The following is a 13,314-nucleotide window of genomic DNA, read 5'->3' on the forward strand; positions in this document are numbered from 1 at the left end:
AGTAAAAGCCACTGATTTTATAACGACACTGTGCATAGCCAACAAACAGAATATAACATTTAATTCAATTTACAGACATGATACTGTGCATTAGTTTCAGGGCATGATGCTATGTCATGACATTTAGAGACATGACTTACTCTTAATAACACATCTACACATCTTGTGTCATGACTGTCTGAGTCTGTTGAGACTGATGCAATGAGAATGATGTGTGTCACATTGACCACACACTGTCTGCATGGATTGGTGGTGGAGTATAACAGCTCAAAATGGGAGAATTTAAAAGGGCTATCGACACAGTGCACAGGAAAGGCGCACTGAAACAAACCAGAATACGGTAAGATGATCGCTTGATACAGAGGGAGATATTACACATTTGTCTCTACAGACAGAGATTATGTGACATTCTATATGAAGGGGGAAACAAATTAATAGTTTTTATCAACACGTTTTTGTTTTGAACTGGTGCTATAGGAGATCATGAAGCTGCAGACAGTCCTTGCTTTGGTGTTTCTTTTTGGGACAAGCTCCTCCATTCCAGTAAGTCTCCACATCACATCAGCTTGAAAAGCCTCATTTATACTTTGTTGGATGACAGTGTTCTTCGCAACACATTTTATTTAGTTGAAAGTCTATTATTTTAGGCATGCAATACTGTTGTGTGATACTTATGAAACAAGAAGCATTCATTTCTTCGACAATGCTTTCATAGGTGCAGATTGGAATACTTGCAAGTAACAGCAATGAGGTAAAAAGTCTCAAATGCAACTTAAGCTTTCTTGACACTGATTTATGTTCAAGGATAGTACTAGTACTATTACTACTACTAATTGTTAACTTTGAAAAGTGACCCTTCCTGTTTCTATGTGCTTACAGCTCATAAGACTGAATGGACTAACTCTGGCAACACTTGGACAAACACAGGTCTGTTCCAAAAGCCCATGCTCGGACAAACCATTTTAAAGCTCAACATCTATTTGACCTATTTTTATAAGCTACAATGTTTACATTTTCAAATAAAGTGTTTTAGTCAAAACAAATTAAATCTTTAAAATATTGGGTGCTTCATGCAAAAAAATAAACACATCTTTCCTTCTTAGGGACTCGGGCAGTTTGTGCAGCTACAACAGCCTGATGTGCAGCTACTCAATCCCCAGTTGGTGAACTTTAATCCTCAAATGATGAGCCCATTTAACCCCAATCAGTTCCCCAATCAGTTCCCCAATCAGTTCCCCAATCAGTTCCCTAATCAGTTCCCCAATCAGGGAACTGTCCTTTTCCCCAATGGCCAGGAGCAATTTGGGCCACAAGACCCCAACACTGTCCAACAGCAGGTACAAAACCCACAGGTAAGCCACATGTATATGGCAGATTATAGATCTGATTATTATAACTGATTATTCAAGTGATTATTGCATTCATTTCCATTTTAACAATTCTCCAGAAGTTATCAACGAAAACAAAGTGTCAACGGTAACCAGCTACACCTGATTTATACTTAATTTGTTGCGCTGCAAAGATTGCTGATCTACAAGCTTACAATGCTTCACATTGTGAAGCTTTATGAGCTTGTAGATTGGCTATTTTCGGTCCTAGACTAATTATTATTATTATTTTTATACAATGTTTGCCTATAATGACATGCCCAAAATAGGGATGCTAGGTTTAAACGGCATAAAGATATTTTTTGTTATTATGTTGCAAGGTTAATAACATGATTACTCCCTCATATACATGATGGGGAAATAGCAAACCTTATGCAACAGTTAAAGAGGTGTAAAAACATTTAGTGGCCTAATGTTGTGTACTTTCCCTTTAATGCGATTAAATATCTTTCAGGGGGGACCTTTCCAGTATCCTTATGGATTCCCACAGCAGCCTCGAATGCAGGTGTTGTAAAGACACTACAAACACAATTATTGATTACTGTCCTGGAAATGTCTGAATCTTCATTCAGATACTTACCACGCATTCAACCTTGGTTTCCCATGCTCCATAGGGCTACCCCTATTTCCTGCCACCATATGGCTACCCCCAGCAGAGGAATGTGGCACGGCAGCAGCCAAACAACAACAACCGTCAGGTGATCCAGCCCAACACATATCAGCCCAACACATTCCAGCCCAACACTTTCCAGCCCAACACATTCCCACCCCAACTCAACCTGGTAGAGAGGACTACCATGAGGCCACAGCTCCCTCTGCAGGTGAGAAAGAAAAAGAAGAAAATCCTCTAAACTAAAGGATCACCTCAGTCCCTGTATGTATGACTATGTTGATAAACTGGTTGCACTTTTCAAACATATTTAAAAATGCACTGTATCCTTCTTTTTCAGCAGGCTCTACAGCCCAGAGGAGTGAGTACAATTCATTATCTTTTCATAATATTACACAACAATAGCCTGGACCAGTGGTTCTTTTTAAATTTCAAGGACCCTCATAACTCTGAGAGAGTACAAATGGATCCCAATGGACTCTTATGTGTCCATTTGTACTCTCTCAGAGTTACAGGTCTGTAATGGTCCATTTGTAACCCCTCCAACAACCCTGAGAGTCCCTGGCCTTTAAGAAACACTGGTGTAGACCAAGGAATTGGACCTAGTTTATGTATTGTTTATAAAATCATGTTTCTGTGACAGACAAGACCATCATTTACACAAGAGACGTCTACGACTCCTCCTGATCCCCGTGGTGATGCATCTGGTCCCGGAGTTGATGAGGTACGGTAGTACCCTATATCAGTGGTTCTCAAACTTTTTCATGTCAAGGACCCCTAAATTGATATCTATTTGGGCACGGACCCCCATCTGAAAAGGTGTTGTATAGAGTATAGACCCCATAAGAGAAGATTTATGTTGTAAAAACATTTTCAAAATTATTCCAAATTGTTCATTTTTCAGACTTTTTCAGACTTTCAAGACCATTTTTTAAAATAGCCGATCTACAAGCTCACAGCTATTTTCGAATAGCCTGACTATAAAACAGGGTTAAAGTGGTTAAGCTGATGCTATATTAACACATTTTGCTGGGGACCCCCAGGAACCCCCTCAAGGACCCCTGGGGGTTCCTGAACCCCACTTTGAGAACCACTGCCTTATATATAATGTCAACACCCTTTCAAACCCAACTCACATTTTTTACATGAACTAAACATGAACTAAACAACAACAACAAACTGATTATGAATTGATCATCTTATTCTTTCCCCAGGGTCGTCCCAACTTCCCATTCCTGTTTGAGCCATAGATCTCATCTGGGAAATAAAAACAAGGTGATTAGGTGTAACAGCCATTTTGTTGTTTTGTACAAGATTCTTGAGTCCATGCTTATCCATTTAACTAAACAATATAATGTATTTTACAGGAATCTTCTCATCTGTTGTACCGGTTGCCTAATAAAGAATTTTGTCAAATTTAATGTGTCAAGATTTTTATTTTATTTTGATGCACAATAACATTACAGTAAAATGAGACTGACTTACAGGAAACATCCTCATAGTGTTAATGTATCAACTTGCAACTCAGAGAGTGTAAAATGTAACCAAATGGATCCTTAGGTCAATTTGGTTAAATCTGTACACTCTGAAAGTTAAATGAACACTTTACAAATGTCTTGTATAGGAAGTAATTTTATGCTGGGAATTGAGTTTTGTTGTTGTCTCCTTCCTAAAAATTTGGAAACAAAACATTTAATTGAGCTGACATGACAGATGACATAATTGAAAATAATAGTTACATTTACTCGTTGATGATTCTGTCCTTACCGTGAATAGGCTTCATGTTAGCTGAATAGCTGGCTCTTTGTAACTTTCGGTTTAGCCTGAAAATGAAATGGTCATATATAGTGATGTAAGTACACAATTCAGATGATGACCCACTGTATGGTTATTTGGTTAATGGCTAAAGATTCTACAAGCTCATACATTGTAGATTTGTAGGCTTGTAGGTTTATCCAAAGTAAATAAAGAATAGGCTGTACACTAAATTACTATAACAAAAAGTATTATAAATACACTTACCAACTGGCAGCTTTTGAAAAAAGGTACAGGAAAAAAAGGTTTTTTTATTTTCAAGAAGGAACTTTCCACACACACACACACACACACACACACACACACACACACACACACACACACACACACACACACACACACACACACACCTCTTGTTTACTTACAGGCTGCAAGATTCCGTATTCAAAGGAGATTTTATTCTATAAGAGGAAAGAGATAAATATGCAACAGTTAAAATGTCAGATCTCATAAAACCAAAATGTATGTGAAAATGTTAAACTATCACCACCTACATACAGTATTATGTAAAGTCATTACCGTGGCTGCAGGGTTGTAGATGAGCTTCAAATAGGGCTGAAATTGAATAAGACAAATGAAACAAACAATTAGCCTACGTGTATATATTTAACTTATACCATGAGTTGCAAAATCAAACCAAATTAATGAGGGTTACCTGCGGTCCACGAGGGCGCTGTCCATGAGGAAAACCAAAGTATCACACATAAAGAGAAACATTTTCTTTTTCATTTGCTAACAAACATTTTGTTAAATGTGTTTTTTTATTAATATGATCACATACCCCCATTGTCTGAGGTCCATCCATCTGAGGTCCTCCCTGCTGAAGCAAAGAAAGAAATTAAACAGAAATTAAACACTGTAACATCTGGGCGGTGACACGATGCTGAGTGTAATGTAATCACTGCAGTGAGGCAAGCAGGGTGGAGGTTGTTTACTACCTTTGGTGGAGGTGGTCCGTGGCGTCCGCCTGTAGCCTGATATTAAAGGATTGTCAGTTAACTATGGTGTAGATAGCATTTAAAGTCTGTTGCCACAGTGCCGCAGCTATGATATTACAGCAGTGGTTCTCAACGTGTGGGTCGGGAGACCCAGGGGGGTCCCCAGATGACAGTGAAGTGACAATTTACAGACTTTCAAGACCTGTTAATGCCTCAAAAAAAGAGGGGGAAAAAGAAGACATTGCTGCATCAAAAGTAATCAACAAACTATACTATAAAAACAGATCAAACATAGGCCAAGTTGTCAAATAATATAAAAAAGAGGCTAAAATTGTGAAAATAGACGATCTCCAAGCTCACAACGCCTCGCAACGTGAGGCGTTGTGAGCTTGTAGATCGGCTATTTTCACAATATTTATCTGTGTATCCTTGTCAAACTAAATGGAATGCCTCAACTACTACATTCCAAGTGATTATCAGGGTGGGGGTCCCCAGTTCAAATATGATTATTTTGGGGGTTCACAGCCTGAAAATGTTGAGAACCACTGAATTACAGTATTGCATGCTCAAATACGTTACTAACCTTTGGCAGCAGAAATATATTCTCACCCTGTAAGATACATTACAGACATAAACCTTCTCATCTGCACGTGGTTTACAGCATACACTTAAAAAAACAAATTATTTATATAAAATATATTTTTGTATACCTCTTTCAGGGGTAGACCAGTAACATTCTATGGAGGAAAATCAGTTTGTTGAATATGTTGTAAATATTTACTAATCTCATGTACTGTTATATAACTAGATTGTTTTCATGACTTTACCTGAAATGTCACATTGTCCGCCTGAAAAGCAATTGATCATATAACAATCAGACTTTTTGGTTAATTGTAACCAACAGTCACCATGTTTCACCTTGCAGATATTATGTAAAGTAGGCCATACCTTGAATATAGGGATGAACTCATTGTCGTTCTGTAACAAGAAAAACAACAACAATGTATATATAGTTTATATTCTATTAAACATTGTATTGTTCAAAATAAGCAACATATTTGGCCAGAATGCAATAGTGCTTTCAGCAGCCTACCACCATCTCAGGGTGCATTGGCTTCCCTCCAAAGAAGATGCCTTCAAACAGAGCTGCATCCTCTCCATCAGGGAGCGCCAGAGGAAATCGAGCAGCCTGAAGAATGTGGCGAGACACACAGTTAATGAGCTTTCCTTGTATATTGTATTATTAAATTGTTTTAAATCAACATGCTTTTTCTGTTGGCTTTGTACACAGCAAAATCTTCATGTTTAATTTAACTCTGCAAATGGACATTTAAATTATACACTTTCTGAGGCATTTGTACAATCTCATACATTTTCCACTAAGGACTTTACTGTCTGTGTTAGCTGACTTACCCTTCCACCGAGCCTCCCCATAGGCCTCCCCCCTCTTGGTGGACCTCCACGTCCCCCCCTTCCTCCAGGACCACGCCCCTGACCAGGAAAGGCTCCAGGCCCATCTGGCATGAACCCAAAATCAGCATCCTGAAGTATGGACAAATAAAACGTACACACTGAAGTAGACTACAACTAAACCTTTTCAAAAACTTACAACTAAACTAAACTAGTAAACCCACTTTAATAACAAATGAAAACTAAACTGAAATTGAAAACAAAATGTCAAAAATAAAAATAAAAACTAATGAAAAATACAGAATTACAACAACCTTGGTTTGAAGTCTGACCTACAAGTCAACTGCTGAACACATTTATCAACAGGGATGTCAATTTAAACGGGACATATTGATGATGAACAGAACATACCTCGTCACCCCGATTAGGAGGTCCTCCAGGCTGAGGTGGAAAACACACACAAAAGATTTGTCAGTTATCCACCTAACGGTTACTATGGTGAACAAACACACTATGCAACCCATATTGGGCTGTCAGGGTTGCCTGCACAGGCAGCTTGTGAAAGGACCATCCCACTGTGGCTGGGACACACACATAACATCTGTCATTGGGCTTTAACAATAGTGACACTATGAATTCCTGGGACAGTATGAATTCCTGATACAGTAAATAGCAGTCCTGGAAATGTATGATTTGTGTCATATTACCATAAAGTCAAAGTCTGGTCCACCATTAGGGGGAAATGGTCTGTCCTGTCCTGGTCCACCATTAGGGGGGAATGGTCTGTCCTCTCCTGGTCCAGGGGGAAATGGTCTGTCCTCTCCTGGTCCAGGGGGAAATGGTCTGTCCTCTCCTGGTCCAGGGGGAAATGGTCTGTCCTCTCCTGGTCCAGGTGGAAATGGTCTGTCCTCTCCTGGTCCAGGGGGAAATGGTCTGTCCTGCCCAGGTCCAGCGGGACATGGTCTGTCCTCTCCTGATCCGGGGGGAAATGGTCTGCCCTCTCCTGGTCCGGGGGGAAATGGTCTGCCCTCTCCTGGTCCGGGGGGAAATGGTCGTCCCTGGCCTTGCCCACCATTAGGGGGAAATGGTCTGTCCATTCCTGGTCCGGGGGGAAATGGTCGTCCCTGGCCTTGTCCACCATTAGGGGGAAATGGTCTGCCCTGGCCTTGCCCACCATTAGGGGGAAATGGTCGTCCCTGGCCTTGCCCACCATTAGGGGGAAATGGTCTGCCCATTCCTGGTCCGGGGGGAAATGGTCGTCCCTGGCCTTGTCCACCATTAGGGGGAAATGGTCTGTCCATTCCTGGTCCGGGGGGAAATGGTCTCCCCTGGCCTTGCCCACCATTAGGAGGAAATGGTCTGTCCATTCCTGGTCCGGGGGGAAATGGTCGTCCCTGGCCTTGTCCACCATTAGGAGGAAATGGTCTGCCCTGCCCTGGCCATCGCTGGTCTGGCTGTAAAACAAAACAAGTAAGTGAGTTTAAGGTGTTGAACCAACACATTTTCATTCTCAGATCCTACTACAATCATGTTGTTCTTAATACTCACACGAGCCGATACTGATGACAGGAGTAAGGCCACTATACAAAGGAGCTCCATTGCTCCTTGGGATCCTGTACAAATATAATTTGGACTTTAATTGTAAATATGTTTTTTTGCTGGTTCATAGCCTAAAACCGACATGAAATACCCTGAACCTTTCATTTCCATCTCAGACTTACCTGTACAGAGATTGTACCTTTGTGTTGTCTAAGTGCCCGGGTATTGGTACTTATATCAGACATTGTGCATTGCAACATCCTTGAAGACACCTCAAAACTCCACCCTGATTCACGTTTTTGGCGTTGGCATTATATGGCATTATTACACGCACGCGCGCACGCACGCACGCACGCACGCACGCACGCACGCACACACACACACACACACACACACACACACACACACACACACACACACTCATTTATTTTCTTTTTCAATTACCTTGAACCCTGCTGTAAGAGTTTTCTAATACGAAGATTGTCTTGACCACGATGCATTAGAGAACAATGCAAACATTAAAACTTCCACCAATTACTTTTTAGGAATTTGAATGAAACGTTCATGCAACTTATGAAAATAACATGAGGCAACAGGAAGTAAACAATTTGCTAAAACAAGGAGACATGTAGGTGTTGTGTGTAACCTGCTTAAGCCAATAAATTGTTCAATTTGTTCATCTTAATCCCATTTAAAGGCATGTCTTGCCACTCCCTTGTCTGATTTGGCAATATGGACGGCTGAGGAGTACATGGACTGTTTCTGTGCACAACACTTGCTGCAGTGAATTTAAGACAAATGTATCAACAATACTGCATTTCTTTCCTCAAATAAATTAAACGGGATGGAAAACAATAAACTATCTTGATAAGTTTGAAAGCGCTGATTATCAAGTAGCCTACATCCATCCTTATTGCACTATAATTGTGTGTTTTCTTTTTTTTATTTGTTAGAATGTGTTTCTTAGAATGTGTTTCTTAGAATGTGTTTCTTTTGCACCGTCTTGATGCCCTTAGTGTTTTATGTAAAGCACTTTGAATTGCCTTGTTATTGCAATGCGCTACACAAATAAACGTGTCTTACCTTGCCTTATTAGGTGGAGATGAACGATTTCATAATATTAAGTATTTACATTTTCTGCAAGACTGCATTTTAATGAGATGACGACAGAGGCAAAAACACTATATAAAGAAGTGCTCATGACTTGATTTCAACAACATCGGTGCTGTCTTGAGTCTTGACAAACAGCTGAAATTAGACAAGACTACAAGGTAACAACTTTTTCAGTATGAGTATTGATTAATGTTTTTATAATTAAGAATCATGGTAATTATGTTAATCGGGTATGTTTTTTATATTTTAATATTTTAAAGTACTATGAAAACTACATTATATGCATGAATTGCATGAAATACAATAGAAATACCATTTACTACGACAACATTAGAATTTGTTCTTTTCACTTTACAGCTGAAATCATGATGAAGATAATAATCTTGTTTGGCTGCCTCCTGAGCCTTGCTTTGGCTTTTCCTGTGAGTATTAAATGATAAAAAGTCTATACTCTTCTTCCACATACATACAGTATCACCAAACCAACACTGAAGGTGCACGTTTGTTACATGTGTTTTCTGTAGGTCGAAGATGAGCACCAGCGAGTTGCAAGATCGGACTCAAACTCCAGTGAGGTTTGTGGAAAAAGATCTTCCAACATCACAATTCCATTTGTTAACATCATTACGTGACATGGTTGTAATTAGTGTCATTCATTCATCTACGTACAATTTGTGATTTTAAAATGTTCTTGCTTTTGTAGATGGCCGGACTTTTCAGTCTCCTACCTCGGTTGACCCCAGCACAACAGCTGGCACTTCTTCGCCAGCTGTACCCAACTCTGTTCCCAACTCCAGCAGCCCCAACTCCAGCTCCAGCAGCCCCAACTCCAGCTCCAGCCCCAACTCCGGCCCCAGCTTTAAACATGTTGAACAATGATCCAAAGTAGCAAAAATAACAGATCTAAAAGTTCACCCGTTGTGAGCTTGTACATGAGTTATTTTCACTGTGCAACACCAATGTGCCATGAAGTATATAACATAGGACTTAAGTGGTTAAATAATGTTTGGCCAGTGTGCTTGCTGTATGGTCTTTTACCTCAGTCCTCTTTTGACTTAGTTGACAAATGACTAAGTTGTATTATTATTTGAAAGATCGTTCCTTGTTAACCTTCTCTCTTGTTTCCTATGGGTCCTTGTCTACACATATGACTGATATCTACAGTCAACATATGAAGTGAAAATGATTTGTAATGAATGACATTTTTTAAATAAATCTGTTATGAGGAAGAAATATGAGTCAATACATATTTATTTGAGATCAACAAAATATATGATATATATATATATATATATTGGATATGGATGGACAGGCCATATACAGTAGATGCTGAAAATATATGAAGATGTGGGTTAATTTGCTCGCTGATGTTCCAAGGGTCACCATTGCACTGCCCATGAATCATTTTGGAATTTCAACACCCAAACACTGTTTCCCAACACCATGAGATTAGACCTGGGTCTTGGTCTTTGATTGTGGACAGGACCACCAATTATTTGATTTCACCATATTACCACCATTAGAATACATAATTAAAATGACAATAGCTTTGACATCTGATTGCATGATTGGAATATTCTTTATAAAGCTCACATGCACATATGATGGACCAGTACAATAGTCACCATCAGATGTTCACCGTGACTGGTATACTTGTGTGATCGCTGTTCTTGTACTCAAGGTAGGCCTATATACCTTTCTTCACAGGAGAAAAAAAAACAATCTAAAACTTTGCAACTAAAACATATACAGAGGTTTTGTTTTGTTATGACAAATAAATGCTTTTCCTGTTTCAGCTATGAAGCGGCTTGTCCTCGTATTGTGCTTCATAGCACTGTGTTCCTCCTTCCCGGTAAGTCACCACGTTTTGTGTCGTAGTATGTTCTCTAATTATAGGTTTGGAAAAGGTTGAATATGGGCTCAGAGCAGCACATTTAGTTGATGTCAGCTACACGACGTTGGCTGCATTGATACAGTTTATAACATGATATTGTTGATTTCCAAAGGCAGGGGAGGAGCATGAACGATTCAAACGCTCTAGCAGTGACGAGGTCAGTACTCAGGTCTCATATTCTCACACACCACGCAGATAATGATTGTATGACTGTACTCATGTCCTATGTGTCCCATATCCTATGTTCTCAGCAAAATATGATGATGATGATGCTGCTGCGGCCTCCTATACGTCCTCCTTTCATACCGCCGTTTGTACCTCCTGTTGTACCTCCTGTTGTACCTCCTGTTGTACCTCCTGTACCTCCGCCTGTACCTCCTCCTGTACCTCCTCCTGTACCTCCTCCACCTCCTCCTGTACCTCCTCCTGTACCTCCTCCACCTCCTCCTGGGAAATGAGATGGGAAACTTCCAACGTGGGAAAATACAATTACATGTTTTTTTTGTACTTTGTTTGTCTTCAGTGTGTGAAATTAAATCAATAAACAGCAAATGAACAAGAACATTGAGCTTTGTACTTTATTGGATTTTATGGATTTCTTTAGGATTTTTTTTAACTCAATTTATATGGCTATTAAGTGTGTCATTACGTTTTTGCCTATTTTGTCATCTCATTAAAATGCAGTCTTGCAGAAAATGTAAATACTTAATATTATGAAATCGTTCATCTCCACCTAATAAGGCCAGGTATGACACGTTTATTTGTGTAGCCTATTGCAATAACAAGGCAACAACACATTAAGGGTATCAAGACGGTGCAAAAGAAACACATTTTAATGGACATTTGAATACAATTAAATGAGTTTTTAAAAAGATAAGAGAATAGCAAATAAGAATAAGTTCAAACAAAATAGAAAAAATATAACAATAAAATGTCAGTGCAATAAGGATGGGTATACTTGATAATCAGTGCTTTCAAACTTATCAAGATAATTTACTGTTTTCCATCTCGTTTATTTAATTATTTATTTGAGGAGAGAAATGCAGTATGGTTGATACATATTGTCAAACCAGACAAGGGAGTGGCAGGACATGCCAGTGGGATTAAAGGGATTGTTTACCCCCAAAATGACTTTTTCTATCGATTAGTCACCCCATGGAGACTTGCATTCATGGATATTTTTTTGTTTTTGTCACATTCCTAAGCCAATCATTTGATGACCGTCAGCGGTTCCGGTAGGAGACACAAAGAGACTCTTTGTGTCTCCTACCGGAACAGCTGCCTACCGGTCCGCCGGTCATCAAATTATTGGCTTAGGAATGCGACAAAAAAGTCTCCAAGGGGTGATTAATCAATAGGAAAACTTATTTTTTTGGGGTAAACTATAGCCCTTTAAGATTTCTTTACAATTAAAGCTCTATACTTTGATAGTAATCATTAATGCAGAGTGATCAGTAAAGGGTTCATCTCTCCAGCTCTTTAATAAGCAGAACAAAAAATAAGGTCAGGGAATCAGATCAAGATAAATTTGATCCTATCTGGAGAAGGAACCCCAAAGATCATTTATAAACTCCAGTTTTTATAATGGTCTAGTTCCAATTTTGCCTGTCCATATTTTCATTTCAACATTTCCAATTGAACTTCCTTATACTTTATGCAGTATGAGATCTATCTCCTGATTGGATAAAATTGCTATCCCCACCTGAAAATGTATTTTCTGTTTATTAAAGCCCTGGAGAGACCCTGTTACTGAACCAACACTATAGCAATGATTGCTGTTGAAACATAGAACTATTTAACAAGAAAAAACACCACCTAGTGTAGGCTATTTTAAATATCTACTGTAAGTGAAATGAAGACGAAGACGTGTGAGTTAATATGCTAGCTGAAGTTCCAATGGAAAATAAAAGCCACCATTGCTGCTATGAATCATGTGGAGTTTCAGCATCCGTCCACTGTTCCCAAGACCATGACATCAGACCTGGGTGTTGGTCTTTGATTGTGGACAGGGCCACCTATCAATTATGTTATTTCATCATATTCCACCATTAGGATACAATCAAATTGACAATAGCTTTGACCTCTGATTGTATGATGGAATATAACATTACAGTTGTGGGTGTGTTTGTCTGTCTATGTTTACGTATTACTCCTTGTCAAGAGTAACTAGTTAGTTACACTAGGCTACTTGTTATATTACATTTCTGTTAAACCCCACACAATTGGTAATTGCATCCTTTCTCCTCAATATTCTGACGTTGCAGTTTTATTGCAGCCTACACTGTAAAATCCTCAGTGTTGATTCAACTAGAATGAACAAATGGAACGGGTCCATTTGGTTAAATTTGTACACTTAAGTTCAACGGAGTTAAATAAACTCTAGTCGAGTTTGCAGCATGAGAAAGCTGCTGTGGCATGCAAACCAATATGATGGTGTCGCTGCGGAGATTGAATCCATTCATTTTAAGGACTATCACACAAGGTGACGGCTACGGTAGCATTTCCTTTTGGCCTGATTTATTTGTATTCTTGTCAGATCTTTTGTGTGCCTGATATATCATAGTACTGACATCATAGACTGGCCTCCACGTACTCTATGCCTATTTT

At 39.2% G+C, this 13,314-nt stretch overlaps 3 protein-coding genes across 8 annotated transcripts; 2 read left to right on the forward strand and 1 right to left on the reverse strand.

Annotated features, from left to right (window-relative positions):
- Positions 1-247: 247 nt before the first annotated feature.
- odam (odontogenic, ameloblast associated) lies at positions 248-3,419 on the forward strand. Of its 2 annotated transcripts, none has more exons than XM_084067939.1 (11): positions 248-340; positions 478-543; positions 716-751; positions 880-927; positions 1,104-1,352; positions 1,843-1,893; positions 2,003-2,209; positions 2,342-2,359; positions 2,642-2,722; positions 3,213-3,273; positions 3,366-3,419. In XM_084067939.1, exons 2-10 carry the CDS (start codon positions 484-486, stop codon positions 3,246-3,248), a joined length of 786 nt encoding a protein of 261 aa, XP_083924065.1. In that variant the 5' UTR covers positions 248-340; positions 478-483; the 3' UTR covers positions 3,249-3,273; positions 3,366-3,419. The 2 variants fall into 2 exon arrangements, with proteins under 2 accessions (XP_083924065.1, XP_083924064.1); XM_084067938.1 differs by having other exon boundaries at positions 250-340; positions 2,339-2,359.
- LOC311052685 (uncharacterized protein) lies at positions 3,415-7,890 on the reverse strand. Of its 5 annotated transcripts, none has more exons than XR_014601543.1 (16): positions 7,710-7,889; positions 6,869-7,615; positions 6,573-6,602; positions 6,165-6,293; positions 5,845-5,940; positions 5,700-5,729; positions 5,579-5,599; positions 5,462-5,488; positions 5,335-5,361; positions 4,752-4,787; positions 4,595-4,633; positions 4,469-4,486; positions 4,333-4,368; positions 4,154-4,214; positions 3,766-3,821; positions 3,415-3,667 (listed from the first exon to the last, which is right to left on the reverse strand). XR_014601543.1 is itself a non-coding variant. In XM_084067782.1 (16 exons), exons 1-15 carry the CDS (start codon positions 7,758-7,760, stop codon positions 3,783-3,785), a joined length of 1,359 nt encoding a protein of 452 aa, XP_083923908.1. In that variant the 5' UTR covers positions 7,761-7,890; the 3' UTR covers positions 3,415-3,667; positions 3,766-3,782. The 5 variants fall into 5 exon arrangements, 4 of the variants coding, with proteins under 4 accessions (XP_083923908.1, XP_083923907.1, XP_083923910.1 ...); XM_084067782.1 differs by having other exon boundaries at positions 4,179-4,214; positions 4,595-4,630; positions 7,710-7,890; XM_084067781.1 differs by having other exon boundaries at positions 4,179-4,214.
- A 2,542-nt stretch (positions 7,891-10,432) lies between these two features.
- Positions 10,433-11,269, forward strand: LOC311052897 (uncharacterized protein). Its single transcript, XM_084068196.1, has 4 exons — positions 10,433-10,494; positions 10,610-10,665; positions 10,820-10,864; positions 10,959-11,269. Exons 2-4 carry the CDS (start codon positions 10,612-10,614, stop codon positions 11,163-11,165), a joined length of 306 nt encoding a protein of 101 aa, XP_083924322.1. The 5' UTR covers positions 10,433-10,494; positions 10,610-10,611; the 3' UTR covers positions 11,166-11,269.
- The last annotated feature ends 2,045 nt before the right edge of the window (positions 11,270-13,314 follow it).

Source organism: Gymnoscopelus microlampas (assembly GCF_963454915.1).
Source record: "Gymnoscopelus microlampas genome assembly, chromosome: 2".
NCBI classification, from domain to species: domain Eukaryota; kingdom Metazoa; phylum Chordata; class Actinopteri; order Myctophiformes; family Myctophidae; genus Gymnoscopelus; species Gymnoscopelus microlampas.